Consider the following 20,993-nt stretch of genomic DNA (forward strand, 5'->3'; position numbering starts at 1 on the left):
GTCAGATCGACTTCTGGCAAGGATGGACGGTAAAAGGGGGTTCTAAAGTTAAATGTCAGGTTATTAAAAAGAGGAATATCTAGAGATCTGATAACAATACAGAGCACATTATATCATGCAGATCAATAAATAATACAAAACATTGTACCTCTCGATCCAGTTCACAAATATCTGATCCAGACACCAGGCACTCCCAAATCTCCTTGGCACGGTTCCAGCCTATGTAAAGACTGGCTTCTTGAAGAAAAAATGCCAGAAACCTCAGATGGGCTTCTAGGTACTGCGATAAAAACAGAGACAACAAAATAAATCACATTTATTTTTGTGGGGGATTTCGGAGTATAATTTGGGTGCCTGTTGCTTACAGCAGCAACACTTTAAAATGTACTTCATTGGCAGCACGGTGGCACAGTGATTAGCAATGCTGCCTCACAGCGCCAGGGACCAGGGTTCAACTTCAGCCTTGGGAGACTGTCGATGTGGCGTTTGCAAATTGTCCATGTGTTTGCATGGGTTTCCTCCCAGAGATGTGCAGGTTAGGATTAGCCATGCTAACGTGCCCCTTAGTGCCCAAAGAGGTTACAGGAATAGGGCAGGGTAAGTGAGGCTAGTACGGTGTTCTTTTGGAGGGTCCGAGCAGACTTGATGGACCAAATGTCATCCTTCTGCACTGTAGGGATTCTATAGATTCTACGTAAAGTGTTTCGGGACGTCCGGTGTTGGTGATGAAAAACACCATATAAAGACACGTCTTTCTTTTATGTGGCTTTAGGTGCTACACAAGGAAATTCCTTATATTAACAAATTGTGGAATTTTGGCAAATTGCAAAAATACTATAGGAAAATTACATTCATATATTGGGAAAAGCAAACTCTGTGGTGGATTATGGTTCAATTAGGACTAAAATGTAGCAAAAAGCAGTCGAAAGAAAAATATCAGTCAAGTTCCTTTTATAGATGTTAATTAACACATGAGCTGCCTTTCTGGAAGTTTGTTCTACTAGTACTTAACTTATTGGGATAAATGTTCTAATTTCTAACCTTGCTTGAAACTTGTGATTTTTCTGTCCTCTAATTCTACGCTTGCTATCCAAAATAAATAGTTTACTTCGTTCTTGGCCATACGTTTCATTACTCTGAAGATCTATATTACATTTGTCACTTGTGCCTTACTTCACAACATAGCCTCCTAATCATTCTGGCCATTCTTCACTGAAGCTTTTCTAAAATCTATAACATTTTTAAAAAAAATAAACATCAATTAGCATCTGCAATGAGAAAATATGAATTAAATAAATTCTGATGAAGGGCTACATTGAGAACATTAACTTGTCCTTTCTCAGGACAGCGAGTCCTGCATTTCTACCATTTTCTGATTTTGCATCAAATTAGAACTCAATCTACAATTACCAATTCAGAAAATTGAGAAATCAATTAGGTGAAGCAGAGGAAAAGATAGCTTCTTTTCCGAATATCAAAGCTGAGGGAGAAAACTAAATACTGCATATTTTCAACAGAAGAAACAATAATATTGCCACTTCAAATCAATGAGCTATTTCTTAATCCGGATTGAACAGATGTTAGAGCTGAAGATTTTTTTTTTTTATAAATACTTTATTGAAAATTTTTGGTCAACCAACACAGTACATTGTGCATCCTTTACACAATATTATAACAACACAAATAGCAATGACCTATTTTATAAACAAAAAATGAATAAATAATAAATAACAAAAATGAAAACTAACCCTAATTGGCAACTGCCTTATCACAAGTAACACTCTCCAAAAATATAATTTAACAGTCCAATATATAATTATCTGTAGCAACGACCTATACATATTATGCAGTATATATCAACAACCCTGAGAGTCCTTCTGGTTCCTCCCCCCCCCCCCCCCCCCCCCCCCCCCCCCAAGATCCTGGGCTGCTGCTGCTGCCTTCTTTTTTCCATTCCATCTATCTTTCTGCGAGGTATTCGACGAACGGTTGCCACCGCCTGGTGAACCCTTGAGCCGACCCCCTTAGGACGAACTTAATCCGCTCTAGCTTTATAAACCCCGCCATGTCATTTATCCAGGTCTCCACCCCCGGGGGCTTGGCTTCTTTCCACATTAGCAATATCCTGCGTCGGACTACTAGGGACGCAAAGGCCAAAACATCGGCCTCTCTCGCCTCCTGCACTCCCGGCTCTTGTGCAACCCCAAATATAGCCAACCCCCAGCTTGGTTCGACCCGGACCCCCACTACTTTTGAAAGCACCTTTGTCACCCCCATCCAAAACCCCTGTAGTGCCGGGCATGACCAAAACATATGGGTATGATTCGCTGGGCTTCTCGAGCACCTCGCACACCTATCCTCCACCCCAAAAAATTTACTGAGCCGTGCTCCAGTCATATGCGCCCTGTGTAATACCTTAAACTGAATCAGGCTTAGCCTGGCACACGAGGACGACGAGTTTACCCTGCTTAGGGCATCTGCCCACAGCCCCTCCTCGATCTCCTCCCCCAGCTCTTCTTCCCATTTCCCTTTTAGTTCATCTACCATAGTCTCCCATTCGTCCCTCATTTCCCTATATATATCTGACACCTTACCATCCCCCACCCATGTCTTTGAGATCACTCTGTCCTGCACCTCTTGTGTCGGGAGCTGCGGGAATTCCCTCACCTGTTGCCTCGCAAAAGCCCTCAGTTGCATATACCTGAATGCATTCCCTTGGGGCAACCCATATTTCTCGGTCAGCGCTCCCAGACTCGCGAACTTCCCATCCACAAACAGATCTTTCAGTTGCGTTATTCCTGCTCTTTGCCACATTCCATATCCCCCATCCATTCCCCCCGGGGCAAACCTATGGTTGTTTCTTATCGGGGACCCCCCCCAAGGCTCCAGTCTTTCCCCAATGCCGTCTCCACTGTCCCCAAATCTTCAGTGTAGCCACCACCACCGGGCTTGTGGTGTAGTTCCTCGGTGAGAACGACAATGGGGCTGTCACCATAGCCTGTAGGCTAGTCCCCCTACAGGACGCCCTCTCTAATCTCTTCCACGCCGCTCCCTCCACCTCTCCCATCCACTTACTCACCATTGAAATATTAGCGGCCCAATAATACTCACTTAGGCTCGGTAGTGCCAGCCCCCCACCCCATTCCTGCTACGCTGCAAGAATCCCTTCCTCACTCTCGGGGTCTTCCCGGCCCACACAAAACCCATGATGCTCTTTTCAATCCTTTTTAAAAAAGCCTTCGTGATCACCACCGGGAGGCACTGAAACACAAAGAGGAATCTCGGGAGGACCACCATCTTAACCGCCTGCACCCTCCCTGCCAGTGACAGGGATACCATATCCCATCTCTTGAAATCCTCCTCCATTTGTTCCACCAACCGCGTTAAATTTAACCTATGCAATGTGCCCCAATTCTTGGCTGTCTGGATCCCCAGGTAACGAAAGTCCCTTGTTACCTTCCTCAACGGTAGGTCCTCTATTTCTCTACTCTGCTCCCCTGGATGCACCACAAACAACTCACTTTTCCCCATGTTCAATTTATACCCTGAAAAATCCCCAAACTCCCCAAGTATCCGCATTATTTCTGGCATCCCCTTCGCCGGGTCTGCCACGTATAGTAGCAAATCGTCCGCATACAAAGATACCCGGTGTTCTTCTCCTCCTCTAAGTACTCCCCTCCACTTCTAGGAACCCCTCAACGCTATCGCCAGGGGCTCAATCACCAGTGCAAACAATATTGGGGACAGAGGGCATCCCTGCCTTGTCCCTCTATGTAGCTGAAAATATGCAGATCCCCGTCCATTCGTGACCACGCTCGCCATTGGGGCCCTATACAACAGCTGCACCCATCTAACATACCCCTCTCCAAAACCAAATCTCCTCAACACCTCCCACAAATAATCCCACTCCACTCTATCAAATGCTTTCTCGGCATCCATTGCCACTACTATCTCCGTTTCCCCCTCTGGTGGGGCCATCATCATTACCCCTAACAGCCTCCGTATATTCGTGTTCAGCTGTCTCCCCTTCACAAACCCAGTTTGGTCCTCGTGGACCACCCCCGGGACACATTCCTCTATTCTCATTGCCATTACCTTGGCCAGGATCTTGGCATCTACATTTAGGAGGGAAATAGGTCTAAAGGACCCGCATTGTAGCGGGTCCTATTCCTTCTTTAAGAGAAGCGATATCGTTGCTTCAGACATAGTCGGGGGCAGTTGTCCCCTTTCCTTTGCCTCATTAAAGGTCCTCGTCAATACCGGGGCGAGCAAGTCCACATATTTTCTATAGAATTCGACTGGGAATCCATCCGGTCCCGGGGCCTTTCCCGCCTGCATGCTCCTAATTCCTTTCACCACTTCTTCTACCTTGATCTGTGCTCCCAGTCCCACCCTTTCCTGCTCTTCCACCTTGGGAAATTCCAGCCGATCCAAGAAGCCCATCATTCTCTCCCTCCCATCCGGGGGTTGAGCTTCATATAATTTTTTATAAAATGTCTTGAACACTCCATTCACTCTCTCCGCTCCCCGCTCCATCTCTCCTTCCTCATCCCTCACTCCCCCTATTTCCCTCGCTGCTCCCCTTTTCCTCAATTGGTGTGCCAGCAACCTGCTCGCCTTCTCCCCATATTCGTACTGTACACCCTGTGCCTTCCTCCATTGTGCCTCTGCAGTGCCCGTAGTCAGCAAGTCAAATTCTACATGTAGCCTTTGCCTTTCCCTGTACAGTCCCTCCTCCGGTACTTCCGCATATTGTCTGTCCACCCTCAAAAGTTCTTGCAGCAACCGCTCCCGTTCCTTACTCTCCTGCTTCCCTTTATGTGCCCTTATTGATATCAGCTCCCCTCTAACCACCGCCTTCAACGCCTCCCAGACCACTCCCACCTGGACCTCCCCATTATCATTGAGTTCCAAATACTTTTCAATGCACCCCCTCAGCCTTAGACACACCCCCTCATCTGCCATTAGTCCCATGTCCATTCTCCAGGGTGGGCGCCCTACTGTTTCCTCCCCTATCTCCAAGTCTACCCAGTGTGGAGCGTGATCCGAAATGGCTATAGCCGTATACTCCGTTCCCGTCACCTTCGGGATCAACGCCCTTCCCAGCACAAAAAAGTATATTCGCGAGTAGACTTTATGGACATAGGAGAAAAACGAGAACTCCTTACTCCTAGGTCTGCTAAATCTCCACGGGTCTACACCTCCCATCTGCTCCATAAAATCTTTAAGTACCTTGGCTGCTGCCGGCCTCCTTCCAGTCCTGGACTTCGACCTATCCAGCCCTGGTTCCAACACCGTATTAAAATCTCCCCCCATTATCAGCTTTCCCATCTCTAGGTCCGGAATGCGTCCTAGCATCCGCCTCATAAAATTGGCATCATCCCAGTTCGGGGCATATACGTTTACCAAAACCACCGTCTCCCCCTGTAGTTTGCCACTCACCATCACGTATCTGCCCCCGTTATCCGCCACTATAGTCTTTGCCTCGAACATTACCCGCTTCCCCACTAATATAGCCACCCTCCTGTTTTTCGCATCTAGTCCCGAATGGAACACCTGCCCCACCCATCCTTTGCGTAGCCTAACCTGGTCTATCAGTTTCAGGTGCGTTTCCTGTAACATAACCACATCTGCCTTAAGTTTCTTAAGGTGTGCGAGTACCCGTGCCCTCTTTATCGGCCCGTTCAGCCCTCACACGTTCCACGTGATCAGCCGGGTTGGGGGGCTTCCTACCCCCCCCCCCCCCCCCCCCCCTCCCTTGTCGATTAGCCATCACCTTTTTCCAGCTCCTCACCCGGTTCCCACGCAGCTGTATCTCCCCCAGGCGGTGCCCCCCCGCCCATCCCCTCCCATATCAGCTCCCCCCTCTCCCCAGCAGCAGCAACCCAGTAATTCCCCCCTCCCACCACCCCCCCCGCTAGATCCCCCGCTAGCGTAATTATTCCCCCCATGTTGCTCCCAGAAGTCAGCAAACTCTGGCCGACCTCGGCTTCCCCCCGTGACCTCGGCTCGCACCGTGCGACGCCCCGTCCTTCCTGCTTCTCTATTCCCGCCATGATTATCATAGCGCGGGAACCAAGCCCGCGCTTCTCCCTTGGCCCCGCCCCCAATGGCCAACGCCCCATCTCCTCCACCTCCCCTCCTCCCCCATCACCACCTGTGGGAGAGAGAAAAGTTACCACATCGCAGGATTAGTACATAAAACTCCTCTTTCGCCCCTTTTTAACCCCCCTCTTTGCCCCCCACATTTGCCCCACCACTTTGCTCAAACGTTCTTTTTAATAACCCGCTCATTCCAGTTTTTCTTCCACAATAAAAGTCCACGCTTCATCCGCCGTCTCAAAGTAGTGGTGCCTCCCTCGATATGTGACCCACAGTCTTGCCGGTTGCAGCATTCCAAATTTTATCTTCTTTTTATGAAGCACCGCCTTGGCCCGATTAAAGCTCGCCCTCCTTCTCGCCACCTCCGCACTCCAGTCTTGATAAACGCGGATCACCGCGTTCTCCCATTTACTGCTCCGAGTTTTCTTTGCCCATCTAAGGACCATTTCTCTATCCTTAAAACGGAGGAATCTCACCACTATGGCTCTGGGAATTTCTCCTGCTCTCGGCCCTCGCGCCATCACTCGGTATGCTCCCTCCACCTCCAACGGACCCGCCGGGCCCTCCGCTCCCATTAACGAGTGCAGCATCGTGCTCACATATGCCCCGACGTCCGCTCCCTCCACACCTTCAGGAAGACCAAGAATCCTCAGGTTGTTCCTCCTTGCGTTGTTTTCCAGTGCCACCAACCTTTCCACACATCGTTTCTGATGTGCCTCATGCGTCTCCGTCTTCACCACCAGGCCCTGTATGTCGTCCTCATTCTCAGATGCCTTTGCCTTCACGACCCGAAGCTCCCGCTCCTGGGTTTTTTGTTCCTCCTTTAGCCCATCAATCACCTGTAATATAGGGGCCAACAGCTCTTTCTTCATTTCCTTTTTGAGCTCTTCCACACAGCATTTCAAGAACTCTTGTTGTTCAGGGCCCCATGTTAAACTGCCACCTTCCGCCGCCATCTTGGTTTTTGCTTGCCTTCCTTGCCGCTGTTCTAAAGGATCCACTGCAATCCGGCCACTTTCTCCTCCTTTTTTCATCCGTGTCCAGGGGGGATTCCCTTCTGGTTTACCGCACAGTGTTTTTAGCCGTCAAAATTGCCGTTGGGGCTCCTATCAAGAGCCCAAAAGTCCGTTTCACTGGGAGCTGCCGAAACGTGCGACTCAGCTGGTCATCGCCGCACCCGGAAACGCTGAAGATGTTTTTAAACAAGATTTTGAAGTTCAAATCAGGAACAATATATGGAGCGATTATTATTAAGAATAATTATTTCAGTCAACAAGCTGTACTTTAATGTCAGGTGAAGATCTGCTATCGTGTTAACAAGGGTGACATGCCTCACGGCGCCGAGGACCAGGGTTCGATCCCGGCCCTGGATCACTGACCGTGTGGTGTCTGCACATTTTCCCTGTGTCTGCGTGGGTCTCACCCCCAAAACGCAAAGATGTGCAGGATAGGTGGATTAACCATGCTAAATTGCCCCTTAATTGGAAAAAAATGAATTGGGTACTCTAAATTTATTTTTAAAAACAAGAGTGGCATGGTGGCGCAATGTTTAGCATTGCTGCCTCAACGCCAGGTACCCGGGTTCAATTCCAGCCTTGGGTGGCTGTCTGCATGGGGTTTGCACGTTCTCCCAGTGTTTACATTGGTGCTCTGGTTTCTTCCCAGTCCAAAGATGTACAGGTTAGGTGGATTGGCCATGATCTATGTGCGATGTTATAGGGATAGGGCGGGGAGTGGACCAAGGTAGACTGCTCTTTCAGACGGTCATCTCAGGCTCGATGGGCCAAATGGCCTCCTTCTGCACTGTAGGGATTCTATGGTTCTGATAAGTGCTTGTGTTGCAAAGATCAGAGTTGAAGTCCAAACAGAAGGACATTTTAACTTCAGTACGATGAGAACTAGGAACTGTTAATATGAAAAATGAAACTTCCTGCAGAAAAACAAGACAAGTGCTGCTCCAGATAAAACGTTGGCAGCAATTTTGCTAAAGTTTTAACAGGCCCAAAGGAACAGTCTACTTGACAACAGCAGCTTCAATCAAAGGCATTATAAAATGACAACAAGCTTGCGCTGGTCAGTTGTCGAGAATCCGAGTCTCCCAAATTCAAACCTGTATTTACACAATGATTTTTAGTTTAAACAAACTCCTAATATCAAACTTGAGAGAGACCTGGTATATTTTGTGATCATTCATTTGGTACGTGATCTAGTTAGTCGAACATATATAAAAATCTATGGTTACATTACAAATTGAATGCACGCGTTGTGAATTATCCCTGAAACACTTACATCTTGATGTGTGTATCTGCCATCAACGATCGTCATACCCATCAGTCCTCCTGCACCAGCTGCAGAAACAGCTAGTCGATGGCAAGCCACAAGGCTACTTGTAACCAGCTTCACTATTTCAAAGTTCTTCTTCAAATCTTGGACAATGCTCTGGAAAAAGAGAAACAGAAGCAAAACACTAAAAACCAACCTCATTTTACATGAAATATACAACATTGAAGGATTGGGTACTCTCGTCCTTTCAACTGAAGAAATCAAGAGAAAATAAACTAAAGTAGGTTTCCTCTCTTCATAACAGTTGTGTTGGCTTGAGGTGAAATTAGTTTGGGCAATGTTAATCAAAAACCCTAGTAATGAAATATCAGTCGAAAAAGTCACTTGGGAAGCTATAATGCTAGTGGAGATACAACCCAGGAATTAAAAATATGAAGGACACAAATTAGCTTAAAATATCATGGAATCCCTACAGTGCAGGAGAAGGGCATTTGGCCCTTCGAGTCCACACTGACCCTCTGAAAGAGCATCCTCTCTAGGCCCACTACCTCATCCGATCCCTGTAACTCCATTACCCCGCCTAACCTTTGGACACTAAGGGACAATTTAGCATGGCCAATCCACTGAACCTGCACATCTTTGGGAGGAAACTGGAGCATCCGGAGGAAACTCATGTAGACGTGGGGAAGAATGTGCAAACTCAACAGTCAGCCAAGGTTGGAATTGAACCCAGGTCCCTGGCGCTGTGAGGCAGCAGTGCTAACCACTGTGCCGCCCCAATCAAAATTATAATAAATTGGCATGGCTCAAAATGACAGATGATTTGAAGGAATGATGTCAAAAAATCGAATGCCAAATTCCTGACATAATCGGTTGAACAGATCCAAAATCAAACACCGTTAAAGCTTTTTCACTGATGTCCTTATAAATGAAGCAGCAATTGTTATCAAAGGGATTAGCTGAAGATGCAGGTGTTCAAATGTGGTTGAATACCCTAACATATTGGTTCCAGTACCATAGTTACCCAGGAGTTAGAAGTGGTTTTAATTCTTCTAACTTCTTGGGTGCATTCATTATGATGGGCTTTCACCTTTCTTTGATCTTGTAAGTGAGTATTATGGAGTCCAACTCAACACAAATTCAGATACAAGAATGGGCTGGCACACATTAGGGGCGACCAGACCTGCAGATGTACTGGTGGATCTAGTTTTCAAAGTTGCGGTGTACCAGTAAAAGACACTTTGTCCAGCCAGAAGCACCCTGGTGATTGGTTTTGAAAGCTATCTGAAGCTGAGCACGATGTACCACAACCCCCAATAACAGCCAAACCCTTCATGTCTATCAATGCACCAGGCTAGCTGGTCTATCAACATCTGCCAAGTACATAACAATGATTATTTGACTATGAAGGACTTTGGTATGGATAGATTATATAAATTCAAAACATTTAATTTCTTTAATAATGCCCTGCACATTAATGTAGGTACCAGATTAGCAAGACTACCATGGAAAGATGACTTTAATTCCAATCTTTCACAGACATAAAACTTACCATGAAGACACCTTGACGCAAAGGGATTCTCGTCATGAAAGGCAACTAAATCCAAGCTCCTTCTTGATTCGTATTCCTACACTGGAACATTGTTGTCAATAAAGAAAGACTAAACTATCTATTGCCCCTTCTTAGGGAGGTATGAGAGGCTGCAGCCAAAGGTAAGCAACCACCATGTATTGATAGGAAGATAATTTGGATAAATGTTGCTCATCTATTCCAATCAATATCTTTGAGATTTGCTAGTAAACTATGGAAAGTTACAATTGGGGACACCCAACGGTCAGTCCATTATTCAAGATAGTGAGCTAAAAGATTCTGTTTCCTAGTCAAGTCCATAAACATTACAAGATCTGCAACATGAAGCAGGAACTTCTTCTAAAATACTTAGGAAAGACACTGAGGTTTACCATCTCATCCAACACGTGATTGTGCATAGCTAATGGTCAAATTCTTAAAACACACACACTAGGGAACAATGGTTTATTGCAAAACAAAAACTTGTCTATTGTAAACATTGAAATTTACCTGCAACAGATTTCACCACCGTCAGTGAGATAATTTCATAAACAAAAGTGATGATTTTCCTACAAGGATTCTTAGTTTATCCTTTTTGGTTTCAAGGTATTAGCCCAATATCAGCAGACAATGAAGGAAAGAAATTGAGAGGCTGATGTAGGAAAATTAATGTTTAAAAATTAATTAGTTTAGCTATATGTAATGATCGAGTAATTGACATATATTAATCAATTAACCTAATATTATTTCCTATTTGATTGTAATCAGTACCACTGTTTCCACGTGCATCCTCTTTCTATGAAAGAGCAACTGCACCTTTACTTGACAAGTGAAATATACCACATGGCCCGAGGCCTGTGCAAAGTTACACTTAAACAAAGTTCGTTGAGGTTGAATGAACATGACTCTGGAACCGTTACAATCCCTAGTAATTAACACTGATCAATTTGTACACTTTACTCAAGCCTCACTATTGTGTGGTGATGACAGCTGAGAGATTAAAGCCTTTAGGCCTGTGTCTTAAAATAGTTCAGTCTTTTAACCAGTAGTCTTGCCTTAAAAAACAGTCACTTTCTCACAAGTTACATAACATACCCGCATATTGCTTTGGTTCTGTAAGATCAAGAATTAAGCTGCAATTAGTTCTGCAAGCAGTTTTGTCTCTTGTTACTTATGAACATACATCAACTAAATGCATCCTGCTGCATTTTTTAAGTGCATCTTGCGACCTGATCTTTACACATTGTCTTAATGCACAGATTTTATACATTTTGGGGGGGGGGGGGGAATACTCCGACCCCCCCCGCCGGACCGGAGATTCGCCGGGGGGGGGGGGGGGGGGTGAATACCGCCCCACCGCCCCCTGCCGGATTCTCCGGCGCCGGTTTTTCAGCGGGGGCGGGAATCGCGTTGCGCCGGTCGGGAGCCGTTGGGAGTCCCGTTCCCCCCCACCCCGGTGATTCTCCGCTCTGCGATGGGCTGAGTGGCCGTCCGTTTTAGGCCAGTCCCGCCGGCGTAAATCAAACAAGGTTCTTACGGGCGGGACCTGGCTCGCAGGGGGATCTGGCCCCGGGGGGGCCTCCACGGTGGCCTGGCCCGCGATCGGGGCTTGCCGATCTGCGGGCGGGCTTGTGCCGTGGGGGCACTCTTTCCCTCTGCGCCGGCCACTGTAACGGTCCGCCATCGCCGGCGCGGAGAAGAACCCCCTGCGCATGCGCTGGGATCACGCCGGCGCTCCCGCGCATGTGCCAACTTGCGGCGGCTGGCGGAGGCCCTTCGGGGCCGGCCTAGCCCCTGAAGGTGCGGAGGATTCCGCACCCTCCGGGCGGCCTGAGGCCGGAGTGGTTCACGCCACTCCTCGGCGCCGGTACGGCCTGCCCCGCCGGATAGCGGAGAATCCCGGCCATGATTTGTGTAAATTTTATATTTGAAGTAACCTGTAATTTGTGTATTAATTTTAAGGCCATGTGCAACTTCGTACTCTTTTGCTTTTTTTAATTAACTTGTGCCAAGCATCAACAGTCACAATAGAATGCAACACTAGTGAAGAAATCCTTTCAGCAAAATTACTGATAAACATTCTATCTTAATGAGAATTCTACAGGACATCCAATATTGATACCCATATATCAATTTGGCATTTGGGATGATGAGCCCAGAAGTTAAAGATCAGTACTTGACACCACATGCTCTCTTATCTCATATAAGCAGACAAAGAAACTATCTTAAAAGCGCCCTGTTATTTTCGTAGAGAGCCATATTTAATAAAATGACAGAAAAACACTACAACGAGAAAGACTGTTTCACAGGTAACTGACACCTTCACCAGTCAGGAGGTAACACAAAGTGACATCTGTAGCTGACCCTCAAGAAACCAGAGACTGATCACGTACCACCAAAACTAATCAAGGACCGATCATACACTGCCCGAATCAGAATTCAGAAAAGCCACTGATCATGAAGATGGGCTATGTATCAGAAAGGATTAATAAGCACAAACTTCCAGCAACAAGGCAAGCAGAGTGTGAAGAAGAGGAATTGAAGACGTTGCAAAGTGAGACTTGATGCCTGCTATGAACATAAGGACAAAGTCAAAGAGAGGAAGCAACCCACATGTCAACTGTGTCCAAGGCCGAACCATGGTTAAGACCCGTATGAATCCGGGAGTCACTGTTCAACTTTGTTAAATATTGCTCTTTGTTACTTAATAAACATTTCCTGAATTATATAACCAAACTGTCTTGTATTGCCTGAATGGTCGAAGTCTCAAAAGGACAAATTAATAAAGTTAAAACTCTCAGTCTAGATACCCCATAAACTCTGAAAAAATGTATACGGTCTTATTTCAAAAAAAAATTAATTTTAGAGTACCCACTTCTTTATTCCCAATTAAGGGGCAATTTAGCGTGGCCAATTCACCTACCCTGCACATTTTTTGGGTGGTTGTGGGGGTGAGACCCACGCAGACACGAGGAGAATGTGCAAACTCCACACAGTCAGTGACCCGGACCAGGATCGAACATGGGTCCTCTGCGCCGATGTATATGGGTCTTACTAGGCACAACTGTAAATTAGGGCTATAACATCCTAGTTCCAATTCTTCTAATTGGATTGGTTAAGGCTCCATGCTGCCAGAATTTCACAAGAATTGCATGGGGAACAATAGAAAACAAGAATGGTGATTTTCTGAAGCAGTCGGGCGCACCAATGTGATGAATCCATACTACAGTCATGTCCAGGATTCTCTTGTTTAATTGTCTTGTTTGAGCTGACCTCACGTGTTAGGCTTTGTGCAAATGACTGCATTTTCTATCATATATCTCCAGTTTATTATTCCAATATTTTACAGAGTTCAGGAAAGAATCCGTGAGCTTACTCAGTTGAGAAACTAATTGCTAAAATATTTGCAGAAAATATTTTTTCCTTCAATGGCATGATTGCCAAATTATGAAGTTACATCTGACATGCATGTCAATCCAAGTATGGACCTCTGAAAATCAATGTAGGAACCAGGTATTACAGTTATAATGTTAAAATATCCAAAGAACATTGGATTGGGATTAAATCTTACACGTTAATATTGTACACAAAGGGCAGCACGGTGGCGCAGTGGGTTAGCACTGTGGCTTCATAGCGCCGAGGTCCCAGGTTCGATCCCTGCTCTGGGTCACTGTCCGTGTGGAGTTTGCACATTCCCCCCCATGTTTGCATGGGTTTTTCTCCCACAACGCAAAAATGTGCAAGCTAGGTGAATTGGCTACACTATTAATTGGAAAAAATGTATTAGGTACTCTAAATTTAATTTTAAAAAAATATTGTACACTAATTGAAAAGCTCTGAAATCCTGGAATGTTTATTTGAACTGAAAAAAATTCTTAAAGCGTTACAGTTCAGCAATCCTGTGAGTAGAAGAGGAATTTTACTGCTTCAGTCAACTGCAGTGCTGAGCTGGAGGTTACTTATTTGCTTGTTAGTAACTTGTCTGCCAGACTTCTTTTCTCTTATAGGATTAAAGGTCCAGGACCCATAGGTTCCTCCATCTTATTCAGAGACCATTATAGATTGATGATCAAAATCCATTCTTTTTACCTTATCTTGCTTCTGACAGCTCTGTTTGATGAAGGACCTGGTAATCTCATGAAGCTGACGCAAAGCTGGAACCACCCAAACTGGCTGCTGGTTATTTTGCTGGGAAGACTGAGAAGAAAAAGCACAATTTGAAACAATAGAAAAGCCAAAACATTTCTATTGCAATTTGAACAATACTAAATATTTAAAACATTTATAGATCTATCGCAGGTGAAATCATAGTTACCATCCAGTGTTTGCAACAGCATGCATCAATGGAAAATAGCAGCTTGACTGACCACATGAAGGCACCCATTGAAAATAAAATTATCAATTGCACACACACAAGACATGTATAATTAAAACAGCATTACACATTTCAGTTATCAAAACAATAGCAAGGGTGTGGCGAATATTATCACAGGCTTCAAACGGCTCCTTAAACCAAGTTGATCTGCGCACCCCTATTAGCCCATGGAGACATTTGAACGCCACATTTCTCAACCATTTGTTTGCTCCAAAATGAAAACAAAAATTTGAAATAATAAAAATTTTATTTGAATGAGAACTGATGGCTTATTTGAGAGCTTTATATTATGAAACTAGACATTGCAAAAGTGACAGTTTAACATTAGCCAAGTTACTAATCCAACAGTACTTCAGCCTCTTCAAAGCAGTTGTAATCACCAATTCACGCCACCAGTTCTTAGCTTTTCAAATGCAAAACAAGTGCAGAAACAAATCTGTGTCTGTGTTTTTCTCCATATAGATCACTCTGATTAATGTTGCTCCCTTGCTTATTCCCCAAACCTTAATATTCCTCTTTGTCAAAAAAGTATTTTCCTTTTAAATAGGCTTTATGCTTTATTAGACTTTATTATTTGCTTAAACAGCTTGTGGCAGAATATTCCACATCAAATATTCCTTACGGTAGTCTAATCCACCAAATTGTTAGGCATATGGGGAATCAAATTCATAAACCTCCAGCTAGGTTGGGTTAGACGATGGAGTATAACTGGACTGAAGTACACAGGCATAATTCCATCCTCATGTTGTCATACTTCTTCTACAGCCTTTCTTCCTCTCTGACCCAAACTCTCTCAACACCGGTTTCTTATTTTTCTCCAACCTTTACTTAAATTATTCTTGAAGTTTACAGAACATTGCTGACGAAAAAAGACATGCTGTCAGAGCTTTTCCTTTTGTAACTCATCAGAGCAGACGCAAAAAGCTTGAAGCTACATATATTCATACACAGGACTGGCCCTCTGCTGGCAAAAGGAACACCGTGCATCCAGACATTGCACCTTTCTTGAATTAAACAAAAACATGGAGGGCAATTGTTCCCTGGTGCATCTTCCATGACATCGGCTCAGAGTTGATTTGCCAACCAATCAAAATCCTTTTCACGATCTCCCCTTGAAATTTGGTAATCTTGCATCTGTCCTGATGAGTGCAAGATGAAAAGCTTCAACAGCGTGTCTCTTTCTTTCTTTCTGTACTACCAAATGACTATTTTGCAAATTGCTAAGTGAAGACTACCTATAAATGTGTAATTAGAAGTCATATTTTCTCTCACAAATAAAGCCTTTTTTCACCATTTTCATTTTGAATGTGATCTCATTTAAGGTTTTAAAATTTATCCTCTCACTTTATTTCAATAGTCCCTGAAAGTCTTTGAACAGAAACCACTGAATGAGGAAACAATTCTCTGTACAGCTGAGTGGTGATGTGCATCCAGGAAAATTAGAAAGTCTAAATGCACTTAAAGTGCAGAATTCACTTCCGGGTGCGGCGATGACCAGCTGAGTCGCACGTTTCGGCAGCTCCCTGTGAAACGGACTTTTGGGCTCTTGATAGGAGCCCCAACGGCAATTTTGACGGCTAAAGACACTGTGCGGTAAACCAGAAGGGAATCCCCCCTGGATACGGATGGAAAAAGGAGGAGAGAGTGGCCAGATTGCAGTGGATCCTTTAGAACAGCGGCAAGGAAGGCAAGCAAAAACCAAGATGGCGGCGGAAGGTGGCAGTTTAACATGGGGCCCTGAACAACAAGAGTTCTTGAAATGCTGTGTGGAAGAGATCAAAAAGGAAATGAAGAAAGAGCTGTTGGCCCCTATACTACAGGCGATCGAAGGGCTAAAGGAGGAACAAAAGACCCAGGAGCGGGAGCTTCGGGTCGTGAAGGCAAAGGCAGCCGAGAATGAGGACGATATACAGGGCCTGGTGGTGAAGACGGAGACGCAGGAGGCACATCAGAAACGATGTGTGGAAAGGTTGGAGGCACTGGAAAACAACGCAAGGAGGAACAACCTGAGGATTCTTGGTCTTCCTGAAGGTGTGGAGGGAGCGGACGTCGGGGCATATGTGAGCACGATGCTGCACTCGTTAATGGGAGCGGAGGCCCCGGCGGGTCCGTTGGAGGTGGAGGGAGCATACCGAGTGATGGCGCGAGGACCGAGAGCAGGAGAAATTCCCAGAGCCATAGTGGTGAGATTCCTCCGTTTTAAGGATAGAGAAATGGTCCTTAGATGGGCGAAGAAAACTCGGAGCAGTAAATGGGAGAACGCGGTGATCCGCGTTTATCAAGACTGGAGTGCGGAGGTGGCGAGAAGGAGGGCGAGCTTTAATCGGGCCAAGGCGGTGCTTCATAAAAAGAAGATAAAATTTGGAATACTGCAACCGGCAAGACTGTGGGTCACATATCGAGGGAGGCACCACTACTTTGAGACGGCGGATGAAGCGTGGACTTTAATTGTGGAAGAAAAACTGGAATGAGCGGGTTATTAAAAAGTACGTTCGAACAAAGTGGTGGGGCGAATGTGGGGGGCAAAGAGGGGTTTTATGTACTAATGCTGCGATGTGGTAACTTTTCTCTCTCCCACAGGTGGTGATGGGGGGAGGAGGGGAGGTGGAGGAGATGGGGCGTTGGCCATTGGGGGCGGGGCCAAGGGAGAAGCACGGGCTTGGTTCCCGCGCTATGATAATCATGGCGGGAATAGAGAAGCAGGAAGGAGGGGGCGTCGCACGGTGCGAGCCGAGGTCACGGGGGGGAAGCCGAGGTCAGCCAGAGTTTGCTGACTTCTGGGAGCAACATGGGGGGAGTAATTACGCTAGCGGGGGATCTAGCGGGGGGGTGGGAGGGGGGAATTACTGGGTTGCTGCTGCTGGGGAGAGGGGGGAGCTGGTATGGGAGAGGATGGGCGGGGGGGCACCGCCTGGGGGAGATACAGCTGCGTGGGAACCGGGTGAGGAGCTGGAAAAAGGTGATGGCTAATCGACAAGGGGGGGGGGGTAGGAAGCCCCCCAACTCGGCTGATCACGTGGAACGCGAGAGGGCTGAACGGGCCGATAAAGAGGGCACGGGTACTCGCACACCTGAAGAAACTTAAGGCAGATGTGGTTATGTTACAGGAAACGCACCTGAAACTGATAGACCAGGTTAGGCTACGCAAAGGATGGGTGGGGCAGGTGTTCCATTCGGGGCTAGATGCGAAAAACAGGGGGGTGGCTATATTAGTGGGGAAGCGGGTAATGTTCGAGGCAAAAACTATAGTGGCGGATAACGGGGGCAGATACGTGATGGTGAGTGGCAAACTACAGGGGGAGACGGTGGTTTTGGTAAACGTATATGCCCCGAACTGGGATGATGCCAATTTTATGAGGCGGATGCTCGGACGCATTCCGGACCTAGAGATGGGAAAGCTGATAATGGGGGGAGATTTTAATACGGTGCTGGAACCAGGGCTGGATAGGTCGAAGTCCAGGACTGGAAGGAGGCCGGCAGCAGCCAAGGTACTTAAAGATTTTATGGAGCAGATGGGAGGTGTAGACCCGTGGAGATTTAGCAGACCTAGGAGTAAGGAGTTCTCGTTTTTCTCCTATGTCCATAAAGTCTACTTGCGAATAGACTTTTTTGTGCTGGGTAGGGCATTGATCCCGAAGGTGAGGGGAACGGAGTATACGGCTATAGCCGTTTCGGATCACGCTCCACACTGGGTGGACTTGGAGATAGGGGAGGAAACAGGAGGGCGCCCACCCTGGAGAATGGACATGGGACTAATGGCAGATGAGGGGGTGTGTCTAAGGGTGAGGGGGTGCATTGAAAAGTACTTGGAACTCAATGATAATGGGGAGGTCCAGGTGGGAGTGGTCTGGGAGGCGTTGAAGGCGGTGGTTAGAGGGGAGCTGATATCAATAAGGGCACATAAAGGGAAGCAGGAGAGTAAGGAACGGGAGCGGTTGCTGCAAGAACTTTTGAGGGTGGACAGACAATATGCGGAAGCACCGGAGGAGGGACTGTACAGGGAAAGGCAAAGGCCACATGTAGAATTTGACTTGCTGACTACAGGCACTGCAGAGGCACAATGGAGGAAGGCACAGGGTGTACAGTACGAATATGGGGAGAAGGCGATGGTTGCTGGCACACCAATTGAGGAAAAGGGGAGCAGCGAGGGAAATAGGGGGAGTGAGGGATGAGGAAGGAGAGATGGAGCGGGGAGCGGAGAGAGTGAATGGAGTGTTCAAGACATTTTATAAAAAATTATATGAAGCTCAACCCCCGGATGGGAGGGAGAGAATGATGGGCTTCTTGGATCGGCTGGAATTTCCCAAGGTGGAAGAGCAGGAAAGGGTGGGACTGGGAGCACAGATCGAGGTAGAAGAAGTGGTGAAAGGAATTAGGAGCATGCAGGCGGGAAAGGCCCCGGGACCGGATGGATTCCCAGTCGAATTCTATAGAAAATATGTGGACTTGCTCGCCCCGGTACTGACGAGGACCTTTAATGAGGCAAAGGAAAGGGGACAACTGTCCCCGACTATATCTGAAGCAATGATATCGCTTCTCTTAAAGAAGGAAAAGGACCCGCTACAATGCGGGTCCTATAGACCTATTTCCCTCCTAAATGTAGATGCCAAGGTCCTGGCCAAGGTAATGGCAATGAGAATAGAGGAATGTGTCCCGGGGGTGGTCCACGAGGACCAAACTGGGTTTGTGAAGGGGAGACAGCTGAACACGAATATACGGAGGTTGTTAGGGGTAATGATGATGGCCCCACCAGAGGGAGAAACGGAGATAGTAGTGGCGACGGATGCCGAGAAAGCATTTGATAGAGTGGAGTGGGATTATTTGTGGGAGGTGTTGAGGAGATTTGGTTTTGGAGAGGGGTATGTTAGATGGGTGCAGCTGTTGTATAGGGCCCCAGTGGCGAGCGTGGTCACGAATGGACGGGGATCTGCATATTTTCGGCTCCATAGAGGGACAAGGCAGGGATGCCCTCTGTCCCCATTATTGTTTGCACTGGCGATTGAGCCCCTGGCGATAGCGTTGAGGGGTTCCAAGAAGTGGAGGGGAGTACTTAGGGGAGGAGAAGAGCACCGGGTATCTTTGTATGCGGACGATTTGCTACTATACGTGGCGGACCCGGCGGAGTGGATGCCAGAAATAATGCGGATACTTGGGGAGTTTGGGGATTTTTCAGGGTATAAATTGAACATGGGGAAAAGTGAGTTGTTTGTGGTGCATCCAGGGGAGCAGAGTAGAGAAATAGAGGACCTACCGTTGAGGAAGGTAACAAGGGACTTTCGTTACCTGGGGATCCAGATAGCTAAGAATTGGGGCATATTGCATAGGTTAAATTTAACGCGGTTGGTGGAACAGATGGAGGAGGATTTCAAGAGATGGGATATGGTATCCCTGTCAATGGCAGGGAGGGTGCAGGCGGTTAAGATGGTGGTCCTCCCGAGATTCCTCTTTGTGTTTCAGTGCCTCCCGGTGGTGATCACGAAGGCTTTTTTTAAAAGGATTGAAAAGAGCATCATGGGTTTTGTGTGGGCAGCGAAGACCCCGAGAGTGAGGAAGGGATTCTTACAGCGTAGCAGGGATAGGGGGGGGGCTGGCACTACCGAGCCTAAGTGAGTATTATTGGGCCGCTAATATTTCATTGGTGAGTAAGTGGATGGGAGAGGAGGAGGGAGCGGCGTGGAAGAGATTAGAGAGGGCGTCCTGTAGGGGGACTAGCCTACAGGCTATGGTGACAGCCCCATTGCCGTTCTCACCGAGGAACTACACCACAAGCCCGGTGGTGGTGGCTACACTGAAGATTTGGGGACAGTGGAGACGGCATAGGGGAAAGACTGGAGCCTTGGGGGGGTCCCCGATAAGAAACAACCATAGGTTTGCCCCGGGGGGAATGGATGGGGGATATGGAATGTGGCAAAGAGCAGGAATAACGCAACTGAAAGATCTGTTTGTGGATGGGAAGTTCGCGAGTCTGGGAGCGCTGACCGAGAAATATGGGTTGCCCCAAGGGAATGCATTCAGGTATATGCAACTGAGGGCTTTTGCGAGGCAACAGGTGAGGGAATTCCCGCAGCTCCCGACACAAGAGGTGCAGGACAGAGTGATCTCAAAGACATGGGTGGGGGGTGGTAAGGTGTCAGATATATATAGGGAAATGAGGGACGAAGGGGAGACTATGGTAGATGAACTAAAAGGGAAATGGGAAGAAGAGCTGGGGGAGGAGATCGAGGAGGGGCTGTGGGCAGATGCCCTAAGCAGGGTAAACTCGTCGTCCTCGTGTGCCAGGCTAAGCCTGATTCAGTTTAAGGTATTACACAGGGCACATATGACTGGAGCACGGCTCAGTAAATTTTTTGGGGTGGAGGATAGGTGTGCGAGGTGCTCGAGAAGCCCAGCGAATCATACCCATATGTTTTGGTCATGCCCGGCACTACAGGGGTTTTGGATGGGGGTGACAAAGGTGCTTTCAAAAGTAGTAGGAGTCCGGGTCGAACCAAGCTGGGGGTTGGCTATATTTGGGGTTGCACAAGAGCCGGGAGTGCAGGAGGCGAGAGAGGCCGATGTTTTGGCCTTTGCGTCCCTAGTAGCCCGGCGCAGGATATTGCTAATGTGGAAAGAAGCCAAGCCCCCGGGGGTGGAGACCTGTATAAATGACATGGCGGGGTTTAT

The 20,993-nt window shown here is 47.0% G+C and overlaps 1 protein-coding gene across 3 annotated transcripts in view; it reads right to left on the reverse strand.

The window, feature by feature from the left end:
• The window catches only part of usp24 (ubiquitin specific peptidase 24), a 260,396-nt gene that overhangs the window by 129,879 nt on the left and 109,524 nt on the right, over window positions 1-20,993 (reverse strand). For all 3 annotated transcript variants that reach the window (XR_011948152.1, XM_072510705.1, XM_072510704.1), the window contains exons 16-18: window positions 14,045-14,152; window positions 8,392-8,541; window positions 149-280 (exon numbers count right to left, since the gene is read on the reverse strand). Coding sequence is in view for 2 of the 3 variants with exons in the window: in XM_072510705.1 (XP_072366806.1) it covers window positions 149-280; window positions 8,392-8,541; window positions 14,045-14,152 (390 nt within the window). In the remaining variant the exon portion in view is untranslated. The remainder of the gene's footprint in view (window positions 1-148; window positions 281-8,391; window positions 8,542-14,044; window positions 14,153-20,993) is intronic.

Source organism: Scyliorhinus torazame, chromosome 7 (genome assembly GCF_047496885.1).
Source record: "Scyliorhinus torazame isolate Kashiwa2021f chromosome 7, sScyTor2.1, whole genome shotgun sequence".
NCBI classification, from domain to species: domain Eukaryota; kingdom Metazoa; phylum Chordata; class Chondrichthyes; order Carcharhiniformes; family Scyliorhinidae; genus Scyliorhinus; species Scyliorhinus torazame.